Genomic DNA, 17,634 nt, shown 5'->3' with positions numbered 1-17,634 from the left:
TTTGATCCAGCCACAGTCCTTCAAATATAATAGCTCCACAAGACATACTTCAGTCAACTTTACCAGCCAGTCATAGAAAAGAAGGCTCTAGCAAAATATCTTATAAATTTGCTATATGTGAATAAGATTTTTTTGCTGGGGCCATTTGAGCAAAAGAAAAATTCAAAGCACAGCAATAAACTATGACGGAGCCACAACTTCTGTTCCCGTATGTTCACTACTTAGCACTGAGAAAAAAAAAAGCATTTGTCAAGGGCTCAGCCTAATATATTACTGAGCCAACTAATTGGTCTTCCCTATGTAAAACTGCCAAAGATATACAGAGGACATTCAGATAACCAAGAACAGAATCTGACTTCAGGAATGGAAGCCAGTGTTGGTTACGTACTGGTCACTGCAGTCTGAACCAGGGGCTGGCTCTCTCCATTTTGGTTCTGAGCATAGACACTAACCACATATTCAACAGTGGGCTGTAAGCCTTCAATGGTCATTTCTGTTTCATCTGCGAAGAGAGTTAAAAGCAAATGCAGTGTCTATACACTGTAAAAGCCATCCAAGCAGCTTCCAGAATTTGATAGTAAGAACACAGTAGAAAAGAATTTCACTTACAAAATGAGTCATATCAATTTTCTCTTAAAGAAAAAAAACCCTGACCCTTCATTGCTAATACAAACCTCACACTGAGGTTTTACAACTTGATACAATACCCCAATTAATAATCCTGCTCTGAAAAGCAAAGACAAAATTAACCTTGATCCTGAGATCTAACTAATTTTACAAATATTTCATATAAAAATAAAAGCAACAGAACTATAAGACTCCTCTTTGAGTGTGTGTGCGCGCGTGCATGCGTGTGCGCGTGCACTTGCACACTTGCATGAGCAAGCACCAGTCAGTCCTGGGGCTTGAACTCAGGGTCTGAGAGCTGTCTGGAGCTTTCTTGCTCAAAATTAGCACTCTGTCACTTGAGCCACAGCTTCACTGCTGACATTTTGGTAGCTAACTACAGATAAGTGAAGTGTCACGAACTTTCCTGCCTGGGCAGTCTTGGTACCCATCCTCCAATCTCAGCCTCCTGAGTAGTTAAGATTACAGGTGTGAACCATTAGCACCCAGCTATCCTTTTCTCCGTGATGTGCATGCTAAACAATACCATAGTTATAATTGCTTAAGTAAACAGAATTATTTTGAAAAACCAGAAATTCGTGTATTGTAAAACAAACTGAGAGTTAAGTTGGCATTAGTTTTTAGCCCCTGAATTATTAATGGGATCGCTCCAATATAGTACATGAAATGTATTCCTTATGACAAACTGGCTGTTTATTTTAAAAAGAAAATTGGTTATTCTTACCTGGACCCACAGTTTTTGATTTGGAGGGTCCCTGGCCATTTTTAGGTGTGGTAGTCACTCGGTAGCCAGTGACAGGAGAACTTGAAGGCAGCCACCTGACACTAATGCTGTTGTCTTGAACATCAGTCACTTGCATCTCAGACGGTTTGCCAATTTCTACAAACAAAAGACAAAGAGAAGCTGGTGAATTCCCAACCCTTGGAAATAAGACTACATAGACCCTGGTTTCAATTTCTGGTGTATATTCAAATAATCTACTCTTGTTCTTCTATGTGCTTCTTTTTTTTAAGAAAAGAAAGAGTTTGGCCGGGTGCTGGTAGCTCAGGCCTATAATCCTAGCTAGTCAGGAGGCTGAGATCTGAGGATCACGGTTCAAAGCCAGCCCGGGCAGGAAAGTCCACAAGACTCTTAGCTCCAATAAACCACCAGAAAACCAGAAGTAGCACTGTGGCTCAAGTGGCAGAGCACTAGCCTTGAGCTGAAGAGCTCAGGGATAGTGCCCAAGCCCAGAGTTCAAGCCCATGACTGAAAAGAAGACTTTGCCAAGTGCTAGTGGTTTAGACCTGAAAACTTAGCTACTCAGGAGGCTGAGAGCTGAGGATCATGATTCAAAGCCAGCCTAGGCAGCAAAGTTCATGAGAATCTTATCTCCAATTAACCTGAGAGAAGAAGAGCTATAACTCAACTGGCAGAGTGCTAATTTTGAGCAAGAAAACTTCAGATAGCTCCAAGACCCAGGGTTCAAGCCTTAGGATCAACACAGATAGATAGATGGGCTTGGGCGCTGTCCTTCAGCTCTTCAGCTCAAGGCGAGCATTCTACCGCTTGAGCCACAGCGCCACTTCTGGTTTTCTAGTGGTTTATTGGAGATAAGAGTCTCACAGACTTTCCTGCCCAGGCTGGCTTTGAACCGTGATTTTCAGATCTCAGCCTCCTGAGTAGCTAGGATTACAGGCATAAGCCAGTGGCACCTGGCTCTTAAAACTACTTTTAAGATGACTGCTTTATTTTATATATCCTAAGCAGGTGTTTGTCCTTTTACCTTATCAACTCATTCACTCAGTACAAGTACTTAAGACATATTAATCAAACAGACAAAATCTCTGCTTTTGAGGTGCTTTCTTATATATTTGATTCAAACCTGTTCACTGCAGGTACTGTTAGCTACAAGTTTTGTCTTATTAAAAAGACAAATCACAACCAGGTATATGTGCCTCATGTGAATCTATAATCCTAACTACTTAAGAGACAGGGATCCAGAGAATCAAGGTTTCAGGCCAGCCTGGCAAAGAAAAGTCCAAAAGAGTCTGTCTTCTAAAAAAAAAAAAAAAAAAGACAACCAAAACAGCAAAATGTAGGGTTGGAATTATGTCTCAAGTGGTAGAGTGCCAGATGAGCAAGTAAGTCTTGTGGCCCTCAATCCAAACCCCAGTACTGTCAAAAAGAAAGAAAAAGGGAAAGGATAAGGAAAAAGAGAAAAAGGGAAGGGAAGGAAGAAAGAAAGAGAGAGAGAAAGGGAAGAAAAGAGAAAAGAAAAGAAAATCAAGGCTGGTGTATACTTTAGGGCACACAAGCCACTGGGTCTACTCCTAGTCCAACACACACACACACAAACACACACACACACACACACACACAAACACACACATACACAGGCCTTTGAATAAATAAGGCTGTATCACTCAGAGAGAAGTCTGTACCTGTTCGATAATCAATGGAAACTGGCTTGCTGCTGGCTGGGCTGTCCCCACGGCCAACAATAGCATATAAGGTGATGGTATAATCTGCTCCAGGCTTTAGGTTGCTGATGGTAGCTGTGGACTTGCTCCCAGGCACAGTGAACTCCTGGACAGGGCTATTTCCTCCTGTACAAAAATGGACCATGGAGAATGGGAGGGGCTCCAGGTTACTTGGGTATTACTTATGAGTTAACCAATTGAAAGCAGCATGCAAATCACATCTTACTACTTATTCCCTTCTACTGTGCTGTTAACAAAGATTGGACAGGAAGGAGTGTTTCTGCATGGAGTAGGAAATTGAAGTTAACAAGCATGATGTAACATGAAATGCTACCTTGTGAACATGAACAAATTGTAAATTGATGTTAAAAGGGAATGAAGGTGAGCTTTTTATGCAACCTAGGATTACAAATATTGTATTATTTTCAAACTTTTCAACAGAACATGTTTATGTTAAAAATTAGAGACTACATCAAGGCACTGGTGGCTCAGGCCTGTAATCCTAGTTACTTAGAAGGCTGAGATTGAAGCATTGTAGTTCAAAGCCAGCCTGGGCAAGAAAGAGACTCTTATCTCTAATTAACCATCAAAAAGCCAAAACTGGATCTGTAGCTCAAGTGGTAGAGCACTAAGTCCTAAGCAAAAAAGCTTAAGGACAGTGCCTAGGCCCTGAGTTCAAGCCCTGCTAGAAGCAGCACACACACACACAAAAGTAGAAAAGCAAGAAGAAAGCAAAATTATACATCATTAGTCATCATATATTTGTCAATTTATGACCTTTCTTCCTTTATCTCTGTTCATCCCCTCTAGTTGTATTCTATAAACAACTTCTTAATCTAGATTTTACAACCAGTTAAAACACACACATATATATGTTTATATATATATAGTCTTGGGATATGGCAATGTCCAATGAATAGGCTGAGCCATAGCTCTTCAATTCCATCTCCACCAATGGGTTTCCAGGACTGCCCACAACACATTCAGATGTGGTCAATGTGAAGTAGACTCTCATAGCTAACACACCTGTTTCTCCATAGGTGATCCTGTAGTACCTCACGGTGACTGCCGGAGGCTCCCAGCTGATCAGGAGGCTGGTAGGAGTTGAAGCAATGACTTCCAAGTCCCTTGGGGTATCAGAAACTACAAAAAGTACAGGAAAGTTTGATCATTTTCAAACAATGCCCAAAGTCTCTTTTTTCTTACTTTCTAGACAATTGTCTCTTATATATCCTTCACACAAAAATGCAAATGCTACATTAAATAGGCAAATTATAAAAGCAGGAATCATTTAATGTGAGAGAGTAAGGAAAGTATTTAAATTGTGATTAGAAAAACAATGTTGAATATTCAGTATTTCAGTAATTACCAAAGCATTTTTTTCCATTAACATTTTTTATTTTGAAATATTAGTTTACAAAACAATAGAAACTGGCCAGGCACCCACAGCTTATCCCTATAATCTTAGCTACTTTAGGAGCCTGAGATCTGAGGATGGCATTTTGAAGCCAGCACAGACGGAAAAGTCTATGAGACTCTTTATCTCCAATTAGCCACAAAAAAGCCAGAGTAGAGCTGTGGCTCAAGTGGTAGAGCACTAGCTTTGAGCACAGAAGCTCAAGGACAGTGCCTAGGTCCTGAGTTCAAGCCCTAGGGCTGGCACCTGTGCACATGCACATGTACACACACACATATCCACACACACATAGACATGAAACTAAGGTTTGTGCTATTTGGAAACATTTGCCACATATACACTCCCTTTCTCCTACCCCATCTGTCTTGCTCTCTCTCTCTCTCTCTCAACCATTTATGGTATAATGCTACTTCTCCCCCAAAGAACTTTAGCATCTCAAAAAAAGAACTTCAGCATCTATCTCCCAAGAATACTGTCAGTATTTCACTAAGATTGTATTTTAACTTTTAGAGCAGTACTAAGCACCCCATCCCTTCTCATTTTATGTCTGTAATGGTGGTCTGTTTTTGAGAGTTGATAATTCAGACTACATGGAGCTATTTATTCCCTAGATACCAACAGATTCGGCAAGTCTTCTGAATTTCTTTGTAGACAAAAAAGAAGTTACCTGTTGGTTGTTGGCCAACTAAGGGTTGGCTTTCCTCTCGGCCATAAAGAGCAACAATGCTGACCACATACTCCGTGCCTGGAATGAGGTTGCTGAGGGTGATGGAATTGCGGTTGGGGGGCACTCTATCTTCTCGAGGTCTCCCACTAAAGTGTTCAGGATGGTGGCGAATCTTGTAACCAGTGATAGGAGCTCGAGGAGCAATCCAGTGCACCGTGAAAGAGTTGGTAGTGATCTCGGAAAAGTCAATGCCAGTTGGGGAATCAAGACCTGTTTTCCCAGCCAGGGGAGGATGAAGATAGAAAGAAAGAAAAAAACAGTGAGACACCAGCTTAGATAGGTAAGAGGAAGTAACATACCGAGCAATGCAGTGATCTACTACTGATCACGTTGGAATTGCAAAATCATAAACTCAAAATATGTCAACTCACACATTCATTAATGCTTTTCTTCTTGCTAAATCACCTGTGTGTCATGATAAGCTTCCATGTCATCCTTGAAAGCAGGTATGCAAAAATATTTCAAGAGCTGCTACTTTCAAGTGCTTCAGCATTCAAGGAGTATTTTTATCCTACAAGTTTATCACTCAAAGCAAAGCAAGACTTGCCCATGCTCATGTTCAAGAAGCTTTCCATACTCAGGAAAGAATATATATGTCAAGAGAATGACAATAATGGCAGACACAAAACTTTCCAACTAAAGACAATCTCCTGGACAAATTAGTAGTAGTAGTAGTAGTAGTACATTAAAAAGAAGAAGCTGGCACCAGTGGTTCATACTTGTAATCTTAACTACTCAAGAGACTGAGATCTGAGGATCATGGTTCAAAGCCACCCCAGGCAGGAAAGTGCTAGCACTTTGCCTCAAAGTGGTAGAGCATTAGCATTGAGCATAAGAGCTCAGGGACAGCACCTAGGCCCCAAGTTCAAGCCCTACGACTAACAAAGAAAACCAAGAATTCAGTGTTTATCTCCTATTCAACTTACTTAATAACCTCTCTGGCACTTCCAGTGTATTTTTTGTTTGAATTATATACAACATTTGCTAATTCTATTCAGTAATATATTCAAATATGACTGAAAAGTCCTACTTTTTGGAATCAATTGGACCATAAATAAACCAATGAACAGGTTTTTATTTTTTCCTTTGTGTTGGCTTGAACTCAGGGTCTGCCCCTGAGGTTTTTCACTCAAGGTTGGATCTCTACCACTTGAGCCACAGCTCCACTCACAGCTTTGTAGTGGTTATTTGAAATAAAAGTCTCATGAACTTGTCCAGGCTGGCTTTGAACCACAATCTCAGCCTCATGAGTAGCTATAATCAGAGGCATGAGCCACTGGTGACTGGCTGTTGAATGTTCTGTTTTTTTTTTTAAGGGAAAAATGGAAAGCAGTACTCATAGTTAAGAAGAGAAATAATATTTAAGGGATTCTATTCAACCCCTTTCTTGTAAGAAAATGTGTTGCCAAGGAGAAAATAAACACAAATTTATTGGCTTAGTAAAGGAAGAAATATACTTAGAAGGCAATGAGTGTTTTAGGTCAGCTATTATGCCAAACTGCCTAACGAAATAAAAGATATCATAAGAAGTGCTTTGTTGTTGTTTGTTTTGTTTTGGGGGGTCCATTCTAAGGGGCTGAACTCAAGGTGAAGGCAGTGTCCCTGAACTTTTGTGCTCAAGGAGAACACTCTACCACTTGAGCCACAGCTCCATTTCTGGGATTTTTTGGTAGTTACTTAGAGGTAAGAGTCTCATGGGCCTTCCTGCCTGGGCTGACTGAACCAGGATCCTCAGATCTCAGCCTCCTACATAGCTAGGATTATAGGCACAAACCACCAGTGGCCCAATATTTTTAAAGAAAAAACAACAAAGTTTCTAGACTTATTTCATTTCTATGTGGAAGTAGGAATTAGAAACTGAAGTGACTGTAATGCTAACTAATAATTAGTAATTATGAATTATTGATAAGGTGTCTCTTAGTTTTCAAGATCAGTGATAGAAATTAAGAACAATGATGCATAGACTACCACTGCAAAAGATGGAGATGTACTTTAGAAATAATACCTCATGGGGCTGGGAAGGAGGCTCAGTGGTAGAGTGCTTGCCTTGTATGCATGAGGCCCTGGGCTCGATTCCTCAGCACCACATAAGCAGAAAAAGCCAGAAGTGGAGCTGTGGCTCAAGTGGTAGAGTGCTAGCCTTGAGCTGAAGAGCTGAGGGACAGTGCCCAGGCCCAGAGTTCAGACCCCACAACCAACCAAAAAAAAAAAAAAAAGGAAAAAGAAATAGTACTGCATTTTGTTATTAAAACTGGCAAGTGAGAGCTATGTGATAAGCATGTGGTCACATGACTCACGTGTTTTCTCTCTTCCTCTGAGAGGGACGCTCTCATGTTGTTCATAGACACTGGACACACTGACTAAATATTCAGTTCCAGGCAGGAGATCTGAAAAGACAAGTGAGGCTTAATTTAAAATTGTGCTTGAAAGCATGAGAAAACAAAGCATTCCTTGAACTATTTGAACTTGTGAGCTATCTGATATTTAGGTATCTCACTTAGTCTAATTACACCCAATTGCTACCTGGAAAAGGCCTATAATTGGATAATTGTGTCCTAAAATCTCTTGTATCCCTGCCCTCAATTCCAGTTCTTTGAATGTGACTCAACCAGATTTACATAGGGACATATCGCTAATATTTCTCTTACCACTTGATGGTGTATCTGTTGGGGACAAACGTTGATATTTATTTTGACACAATGCATTATCATTTCTTCCTCACAACAACCTGATGAGTTAGTTTTCTATTCATTATAGCATCTTTATTATCAACAATATATTGCATTTATTTGAAGTGTACATGTATACCCTTTATCACGAAGAACTTGTAGAACCGTTAATGTATTCAAGATAATGAACAATCAATATATTCAACAGGACCTTTACTTCTGAACATTTAGTTTATCACAGTTATCTCCATTCTCAGGAGAAAACTGAGGTATACTGAAGTTATTTTCTTTTATTTACTTGCTCATATATAGGAGCTGATTCAGGTCTAGGTCCATGGTCTTAACAATTAATCTTCACACACACATACACAAAAAGCCCCGTTCCCAAGGGAAAGAATGAGTTCTGTCATATTCAAATAAGAGAAGAATATTTTCTAAAAATTTAATATACATCACTGAGCATTCTTTTTTTTTTAATAATTGTTTCCAACCATTACACTCCTACTCACTAAAACCCTCATTCCTCTACCCATCAACTTTTCTAAAGATGCTCCTGCAATGTATGGACAAGCTCCAGACTAAGAGGGAATGAAAGGCTTCAGATGCTTCTATAAAATGGGATAGTAGTGACTTTAGTAAGGGGAAGATTGCTACCTTGATGTCATAGCACTAGGACCCAAGTTCTCTGAACATATGATTGACACATGACACGTGTTGGGTAGGCTACAGCCAACTGGATGCAGAGGATTATACAGTTACTATTGATTCCAGAATGTTCTAAAATAGAAATAGCCACTATGGACTCAATCATGCAGATATAAAGGCACTCTAGCACTCAGCCACAAAGTGGGAAGGCAAGACCATTGTCTAGCTCAGCTGTCTTGGTGCTTCAGTTTCTAAAATATACTTGAGAAAGAAGGGATGTTTTCAAGCTACTCTTTGGGAATCTATCTTAAGGTATTTTTCCCTACATGGACTCTTTTGTTGTACTTACACATTTTACTATAATGTGAAATAGTCAGAAGAAATATTTATGTAAAACAGCACCAAGTTGCAACCTCCTCTTTTTTTAATAAAAGAAAAACTGCCTCATTCCAAAATGATAGGAACTAGAAAAAGACAACTTGCACAAATCGTTGTTTATTTAGTGTCAGTCATTTCCCAAGTCCTCACTGTCTTCTGAGAAATACTGCAAACAGATATTTTTTTCTGTAGAAATTAAGCTTCTGACTTCATAGTATCCTGCTGTATCCCAGACAATCAATTCCTAAATTTTCAAATACTAAATAGATTACCTGCTGACACTGAGAAAAGTCAAGAAAATAGATATGATAACACATATCTGCAACTCTCGCTTGTCCTCTCTGAACATTTAGATTCAGTTATATATCAAGACTCTTGATATGTGCTGATTTGGAAGTAGAATGTGAAGTGGTCCAAGATGTTTTTTTTTAAGAAGTCGTGTTATCAAGAAAACAATAAACATCAGATCCTTTAGAATGTACAGAGTTGCCTATTAAAATTGGAGACTAGTTCACAGCTCTTTGGCAACTTGTCCTCTTAATTGCTTCTATTCAAGAACTCCAGAATTCACTATGCTGAAAGTTAGGACTTAGTGACCAAATATATTTGACTGCTTACTTGTTAAGACCACTGCATTGTCTAAAGGAGAAATGGACAGCTCTGCCACATCTTCTTCATTCTTCACAGGTGAGTAGCGTACCAAGAGGTTAGTCAGTTCAATGGATGGAGGTGGAGCCCATGTGACACGCATAGTGTCTGAGCCGATATTGGTGAATCTCAGGTCAGTGGGAGGAGGGACCGCTGGATTCAAATAAGAAGATATTAATACAACTTTAAAGGAAAAGTGAACAAAAATAGCTGGAAAGGTAAGACCAATACTTCATGCACCAAGGAAACAGTCACAATCATGCAATTCATCTAATCTAAATCTAATTCTAAATCTAATTCATAGTGTTATGACACATAGTACTGTTAGGCCCCTTTAACCTTTCTGCCATCATCAAGGTATTTGACGGAGTAATTTCAAATAGGTTGATTCGAAGTTCATAAGTAATACCCCTGAAGATAATTTTACCGCAGGCTGAAGAGGCTTAAGTTGCCACACAGCAGAAAGGAAAGAGCAGTACTTTCCAAGGAAACACATGCACACAGACAAAAAAATAAGAGGAAGGTTCTACGTTTTCTCCATGATGTGAGATGTCTACAAACTACCAGTATAGCTACAATCTCATTCAATAAATTCTACTTACAAGTAGGAGGGGTTCATGCATATTGGTTCTCAATATGTGTCTTACCATGCAGGGCAGAGAACCTCTAAAATGTTGCATGCTGGTACCCAGACTGTGGTTAAAGAGGAGTTCTTTGCCTTGTGATAACAACAAAATCTAGAATCCTACCAAGCTTATTTTTCTTTCCTACCTGGGGCCACCTCCTTGCAATCTACCCTAAATTTTGATGTGTTCTTAATCACAAGGAACATGGTATAAAGCTCATCAGAGGATAGAAAAAAAGGGCGTAATATATTCTGGAAGTTTATCTCTTAGTATTAACTAGTGCTTATCATACCATGTGGTATTCATGCTTGATATTTTTTAACAAAAATAACCCTCCAGGTCTGCAAATTTGATTAAGTTATTATGTTACTTTGAAATTAATAGATAAGGGTGTTGGGACTTCTATATGTGGTAAAGTGTATGGAAAGCGACTTACATAGCTCTTCATCCAAGTAGATCAGTGCATGTACTTATCTCCCAACCCATCCCATCTTAATCTATATGGTCCAACACTGGCTTCTCCCTGGAAACTTCCAGATTTAACCACAGTGACTGGTGACAGCATGCAACACTATCCGTGTCTCAAACAGAAGTTTTCAAAATTCACCCGTTTGCTGTGTCAGTGTAGTAGGGGCACTCTCTCCGCCATTAATGAGAGTGATAACGCTGATGTCATAGTCAATGCCCGGCTCCAGCCCTGTAACTGTGTAGTATCCTACTGAGGAGTCCACAAAATCTTCAAAAATAGGGATACCTTCTCCTGCCGCAACTACTGTGATGCGGTACCCAATAATGGTGGAAGAGTTTAGCGGGGTCCACCTCAGGCCGATGCTTGAATCGGTTATATCAACAAAGCTTAGGTCAGTGAGTTGGGGTACCTCTATTAAGTTACAAAGCAAAGAAAAGGGCAGAAGGAAAATAGAAGCAAAAAAAAAAAAAGAGGAAAAAATAAAGCAGTGTTCATCAGGTCATCAGTGGTAAAATTGAAGGAATGGTAAAGCAATGATGGTAATATGCAATTTGTTTCAAATTATCTGAAAAGACTTCCTAAGAATCATGAATCATTTGCTTCCCTGGGAGAATAAAACAAATTACAATATTCTTTTAGCAGTTTGCTTGCATTTTAAAATGTTCCAAGTTTTGAAATGTTCCAAGTTCCAAAAAATCATAGGCCTGTTTCAGATATTGAAAACATTCCAAGAACCTAGACATATAATATCTAAAGTAAGTATCAGTTTGTTATAAAAAAAAAATATATGGGCTGGGAAGGTGGCTCAGTGGTTAAAGCGCTTGCCTTGCATGCCTGAGGCCCTGGGTTCGATTCCTCAGCACCACATAAGCAAAAAGAAAAAAGCCGGAAGTGGCGCTGTGGCTCAAGTGGTAGAGCACTAGCTTTGAGCTGAAGAGCTGAGGGACAGTGCCCAGGCCCAGAGTTCAGGCCCCATGACCGGACCCAAAAAAAAAAAAAAAAAAAAAAAAAAAAATATATATATATATATATATATATATATCCCCAACTGTTTTAATAGGAAAATAAAAGCTTGCATGAGGAAGGTTTTTTAAAAAAAAAATGGCTAAAGAATTGTTTGTCCACCATACAAAACTCAAAATATTATGGCCATCATGCTAATGCATTATGAATGTATAGAGTGAAATGTGCCATTCAAAAGCACATACAAACCAAGTGCTGGTGGCTCACACCTGTAATCCTAGCTACTCAGGAGGCTGAGAGCTGAAGATTGTGGTTCAAAGCCAGCCTGGGCAAGAAAGTCCATGAGACTCTTATCCAGAAAACCAGAACTGGTACTGTAGCTCAAGAGGCAGAGTGCTCATCTAGAGCTGAAGAGCTGAGGGACAGTGCCCAGGCCCAGGCCCAGGCCCCATGACCCACAAAAAAAAAAGCACATACAGGCCAGGGCCAGAAAGTCCTGAGTTAAAGGCCCTTGCTAACATTTTAAACTCAAAATCAGTAGACACAAACCAAGTGATATAAATGGGAAAACACAACATGTCCAGTGCATTTAGACTGGACAAACGAGAAATCTGTCCTTATATGGGCCTCTTCAATATTGCCTCTCAGTTCTTAAGAAAGAATGCCCCAAAGGCAAGGACTTTACTTCTTTCTTTCTGTCTTTGGTTTTCCCCTCTGATTTTAAGATGAAAATAAATTTGAAGCTGCAAGATAAAGAATTGGATACTGTCAACCAAGTGCTATTTCAATGCCTATATATGGAAACACAAACTATTTTACATATCACCATTGAAATTGATAGGGAGTGTAAAAGTCAGGCACAAATGTACCATTGGGATGCATTTACCACATTACTTTCAGCCTGTCAGCACTGAGTACAGACACATGACATTGTTTAGTAATATTTCCACGAGAGCAAACAGTACAGAGTTAATGCTGTGGCTGCCACTTCATCATGTACCCATGGCAACAAAAAGCATCCCAGTGAAGCAGACAGGAAAGCAGTGTTAACAGCAAGCCTTTGTCCAAACAGTTGCTTTGACTTTGTGGTTTCACAGAGTATAGTTGGTAGGTTGGAATTAAATCCCAAAAATCTTTGACCCATTTAACCGCCTGGGGATTAAGATGCTAATCCCTACTCCTATTGAAACTGCCACTTGGAGGATAACAGCTTATTTTTCTATTACCTGGGATGATGGTATCAGAGATAGGAACACTTTCCTTGTCATCTTTGACAGTATAAACACTGACATTGTATTCCAAGCCAGGATTCAGGTTTTCAAAAGTGCAGGAACTCTGATCGGCATGAACCACTTCTTCCAAAGAAGTTCCCTGCTGCCCATCGGTTGGAGTTGTGGTGATTCTATAGCCAGTAATATCTGCAGAAAGCAGAGGGAGGAGTTACTAAATAGAGCATTTACGATTCAGAGTACACTGAAGTAGACTCAAGATGGTGGACCACAGGGGAATAGGAAAAAGAACATTTATGGAGAATGTTCTGTCACTCGATTCTCACACAAATCCCTTGAGGCTCAGATCTTGAGAGTCGAGAAAATCTTAAGACAACTTGTTTAGACAAATAAGCCTGTTATAGAAAGATAAATACTGTATGTTGTCCCTCAGTCATGAAACAGTTGATCTCACAGAAGAGAGTAGTGGACACTACAGACTGGGAAGGAGAAAGAAGGTGATAAATAGAAAATGTTAGATGATGGTTCCTCAATACAAGTAAGTGGGAGGAATAAAGTCCAGTGTTGTACATTATAGTAGGGTGATTGTAGTCTATGTACTTTTACATATTTCGAACATGCTAAATCATTGAGAAGATGGAAATGTAACCTGGTCTTATGTTTAATGCCCATTTGATGATCTTACATACATACAGATGCACATAAATACATACAAATGTATTATATGTCAATTATAACAGTAGTAATACATTAATAATGTGAGTGCTATTTTCAAAAAAGAAAGACAAGCCAGGCACCGACCAGTGGATCAAGCCTGTAATCCTAGCTTCTCAGGAGGCCGAGATCTGAGGATCACATTTCAAACCAGCCTGGACAAGAAAGTCCTTAAGACTTTTATCTCCTATTAACTAGCAAAAAGCTGGAAGTGGAGCTTTGTCTAAGTAGTAGAGCACTAGCTTTGAGCACAAAAGTTCAGAGACAGTGTCCAGGCCCTGAGTTCAAGCCCCAGGACCAGCACAAAGAAGCAAAAACACTTAAAAAAAGCAAAAAAGGAGGGGAAGATGTGATTACTGAAGATGTCTCAGTCTGAACATTTTATCCTTCTACAGGGAAAAAATGAAAACACTTTGAAGACTGGAAAATTTTTAGTTCCATAGTAGATGTGAAAATACACTGTGAACATCTACTTCAGAGGAAAATTAAAACTGATATTTTGAGCTTTTACTTTGTGTAATTGTGTAATTCATGACTTAAAGATAATTGCTGTAGCTGAAGATCAAACAAAGGCTGAGAAATTATTTCAACAAAATAACAGTAAAGTTAGAAATAGTTAAGCAATATGTCTGTCCAATTAGGTATAGCACATAAGGATGTAATCAACACTATTTGAAACTACTGCTTGGTTTAATTTAGAATGTTCTCAATAAGAAATATTAAGAAATCTCTACAGCTCTTTCTGTAATACTCAAAATTAAATAATACCATTATATTAAATAACATAGTTTATTTAAAGAGTTTGGGTTGGGAATGTAGCTTAGTGGTAGAGTGCTTGCCTAGCATGCATGAAGCCCTGGCTTCAATTTTTCAGGACCACCTAAACATAAAACACTAGAAGTGTACTGTGGCTCAAGTGGTAGAGTGCTAACCCTGAGCAAAAGAAGCTCAGGGACAGTGCCCAGGTCCTGAGTTCAAGCCCCAGGACTGGCAAAAAAAATAAATAAACAGTTTACGCTTTGGATTAAACAGATTTTATGTTTTGTGATGTAATGTTGTTATGGTTATTACTCTGGAATGTCATGCTACTTGAACATTGCTGTATCTTTTATGTATTTTATGATTTATACATTTTAAATATGTATAAATAGCAGGTTCACTTTTGAACTTTTAAAAATGGTCCTGAAACTCCTTCACTAACTTTCTCAGTCTTGAATATTCAAGACTCAGTATTCAAGGAAAAACACAAAAATAATAAAAATGAAGTTCCAGCATGGTGCTGGTAGCTCATACCTACATTCCTAGTTACTCGGGAAGCAGAGATCTGAGGAACACAGTTTAAAGCCATCCCAGGCAGAAAAGTCCATGAGACTCTGTGATCTCCAAAAAAGCCAGATGTAAAGGTGTGGCTCAAGTGGTGGAGTGCCAGCCTTGAGCAAAAAAGCCAACTGAGAGTGTGAGACCCTGAGTTCAAGACCCACCACTGGCACAACAGAAAGAAATAAAATAAATAAAATCCCAAATGTGTGATATTGGGTATAAGAAGTAGCCTAAAAAGTTATAGTTCAGCCAGGAGCCTGTGGTTCATACCTGTAAATCATAGCTACTACAGGAGGCTGAGATCTAAGAAAAGTCTGTAAGATTCTTGTCTCCAATTAATCACCAGAAAACCAGAAGGGGCACTGCCACTCAAGGTGATAGAGCACTAGCCTTGAGCACAAAAGCTCAGGGACTGTGCTCAGGCCCTGATATCAAGCCCCAGGAGTAACAACAACAACAACAAATTAAAATTCCAACTTCTGCAGCACTTAAAATATGTGACTATGAGTTAGTGAGCTATTTTGAATTATGCCTTCTTTTATCATCCTTAGAATTTTTTTTTCAGTCAGTCGTGGGGCTAGAACTCTAGGCCTGGGTGCTGTCTCTGAGCTCTTCAGCTCAAGGCTAGCACTCTACCACTTCAGCCACAGTGCCACTTCCGGCCTTTTCTGTTTATGTGATGCTGAGTAATGGAACCCAGGGCCTCATGCATGGGAGGTGAGCACTCTACTGCTGAGCCACCTTCCCAGCCTCTCATCCTTATATTTTTATAATGCAACTCAAAACAAAATACATTGACTCTCTGTGTTCATGGGTTACAAATCTGTGGTCTCAATCAACACAGATTAAAAAATACTTTTTAAAAAGCAGAAACAAAAACTCTTTACTGAACACATACAGGCTTTTTTTTGGTCATTATTCCCCCTAAATAATCCAAAACAACAACTATTTACATTGTGATAGGCACTATAAGTAATGTAGACGTGATGGATGGTTTATGGGAGATGTGTAAGCTTATTCAAGATCACTTTATATAAAGGATTTGGGCATTTGCAGACTATGGTATCCAGTGGGGATCCTGGAATCAAAGAGAAGCTTGTAATAGTAACCCTTCATTGAATAAAGCTAGAATTCATGATTACTCACAAAAAGGAAATTACATCATAGGTGGTTTCAGCCTTTTGTTTGGCAATTTTTAATGCACAGAAAATTAAAACATCTTTCCAAATCCTTTTACCTAGCTCTCAGAAAGCTGTCTAAAGACCTGTACTTTTCCCCACAGACTAGCAGGTGATTGCTGTCATTCTTATGACTTAAGTAAACATGCATTGAAAAAACATGTTTGGTGGGACTGGGTATGATGGTTTACTCTTCCAACTACTCTGGAGGTGAAGATTATGAGACTGTGGTCTGAGGCTGAACAAAATTATGTGTCTGTCTCAAAAAACAAACAACCAAGAACAAAAACCACTAAAAGTAAAAAGAACATAGCCCAAGTGGGAGAATGCTTGTCTAGCCAGCATAAGACTCAATGTCAAACTCCAGTACTGCAGAAACAACAAAAACGTAAATCAAAACAATGGAACATATATATCCCTGCATAAAGTACTGCATACTCATGTACTCTTATGTTACTTAGGGAGAGCTAAGTACTTTGACCCTTGCTTTGTTTCTTATCCGTCTTGGAAATGAATATTGTGTCAGAAATCGTTTTCATGGGAGTTGTGCTTGCATAGAGTTGGTTCTTGGAACTATCTCTGACTTACCTGGGGTAGTGCTTCTCTCCCAGGAGACTACAAGCACGCCAGTGTCCGGGTGTGTCTCCAAATGCAAGTTTGTTGGAGGAGACAATGCTAAGCAGAAAGAAAAATTTAAAATACAAGTTAAACCTAACATAAAATCCTGAGCCTCTACAATGTTTCCTTTTCTTTTCTTTTCCTTTCCTTCCCTCCCTCTTTCTTCCCTTCCTCCTTTCTCTAGTGAAAATTCCAAGAATATACCATAAAAACATAATAGACAGTAGTCCTCTTTGCACAGAAAGTTTTTCAGGATTAATGATTTTGAGATACTACTGAAATTCCATCCATACTGCCAATTCAAAAAGATTCTTGACCTGGAAAGTGTATTCTTAGGGCCATGGAACTTATAACATGAGTTGAAACTGCTACTCTGAAGTTGGAAATGACTCTTTTCCTCTGGTACCATCCCCAGGAGTGAGCAGTGGTATTGATGTTAGCTAGTTTCCAAAAGCAAATGATTTAAAAACTAAAATGAAAGGAAATAAAAAAAAGCACAAGAACTCTCCTTACGTGTCACTACTGTGTTCACAATTGGCGGGATGTTCCGTTCCTGCCCGTCTCTCAGGACTTGGACAGTATAAGTGTATTCCACACCTGGAGTCAACCCAGATACCATGACGCTTCCTGTTTCTGAAGTTACCTCTCGGGGTGCTTCCCCTCCTTGGCTTGGGCGTACACCCAGCTAGAAAGGACAAAGGTAATTACAATCAACACAAAGGACAAATATTTCCAGAGTTGTGTCTCTGAGAAGTTGTGGTTAGATTATATAATGCAATCTCCTTAGAAAAACACAATGCACCTTTGTCAGGAGATGAGTCAGGGGACATGCTTCAGCTCTATATTATGATTTAGCTGGGGGTCCCGTGTTGGTAAGAGAAGTGTTTCCCAAAGGACATTAAGGCACCTTATAATGGAAGTTTCCAGAGAAATGTCATTACAT

At 39.3% G+C, this 17,634-nt stretch overlaps 1 protein-coding gene across 12 annotated transcripts in view; it reads right to left on the bottom strand.

Moving 5' to 3' along the window:
• The window catches only part of Fn1 (fibronectin 1), a 69,663-nt gene that overhangs the window by 19,191 nt on the left and 32,838 nt on the right, over nt 1–17,634 (bottom strand). For 6 of the 12 annotated variants that reach the window (XM_070017634.1, XM_070017643.1, XM_070017695.1 and 3 more), the window contains exons 22-32: nt 17,205–17,376; nt 16,662–16,748; nt 12,859–13,050; nt 10,808–11,080; nt 9,545–9,727; nt 7,532–7,621; nt 5,175–5,444; nt 4,117–4,233; nt 3,052–3,216; nt 1,352–1,507; nt 389–502 (exon numbers count right to left, since the gene is read on the bottom strand). In XM_070017634.1, the coding sequence (XP_069873735.1) occupies nt 389–502; nt 1,352–1,507; nt 3,052–3,216; nt 4,117–4,233; nt 5,175–5,444; nt 7,532–7,621; nt 9,545–9,727; nt 10,808–11,080; nt 12,859–13,050; nt 16,662–16,748; nt 17,205–17,376 (1,819 nt within the window). The remainder of the gene's footprint in view (nt 1–388; nt 503–1,351; nt 1,508–3,051; nt 3,217–4,116; nt 4,234–5,174; nt 5,445–7,531; nt 7,622–9,544; nt 9,728–10,807; nt 11,081–12,858; nt 13,051–16,661; nt 16,749–17,204; nt 17,377–17,634) is intronic. The other 6 variants (XM_070017663.1, XM_070017684.1, XM_070017729.1 and 3 more) reach the window with 1 other exon arrangement.

The sequence above is a fragment of the Dipodomys merriami genome, unplaced genomic scaffold (assembly GCF_024711535.1).
Source record: "Dipodomys merriami isolate MVZ:Mamm:240054 unplaced genomic scaffold, mDipMer1.0.p SCAF_1, whole genome shotgun sequence".
NCBI lineage: Eukaryota > Metazoa > Chordata > Mammalia > Rodentia > Heteromyidae > Dipodomys > Dipodomys merriami.
This window is presented reverse-complemented; position numbering and strand designations above follow the sequence as displayed.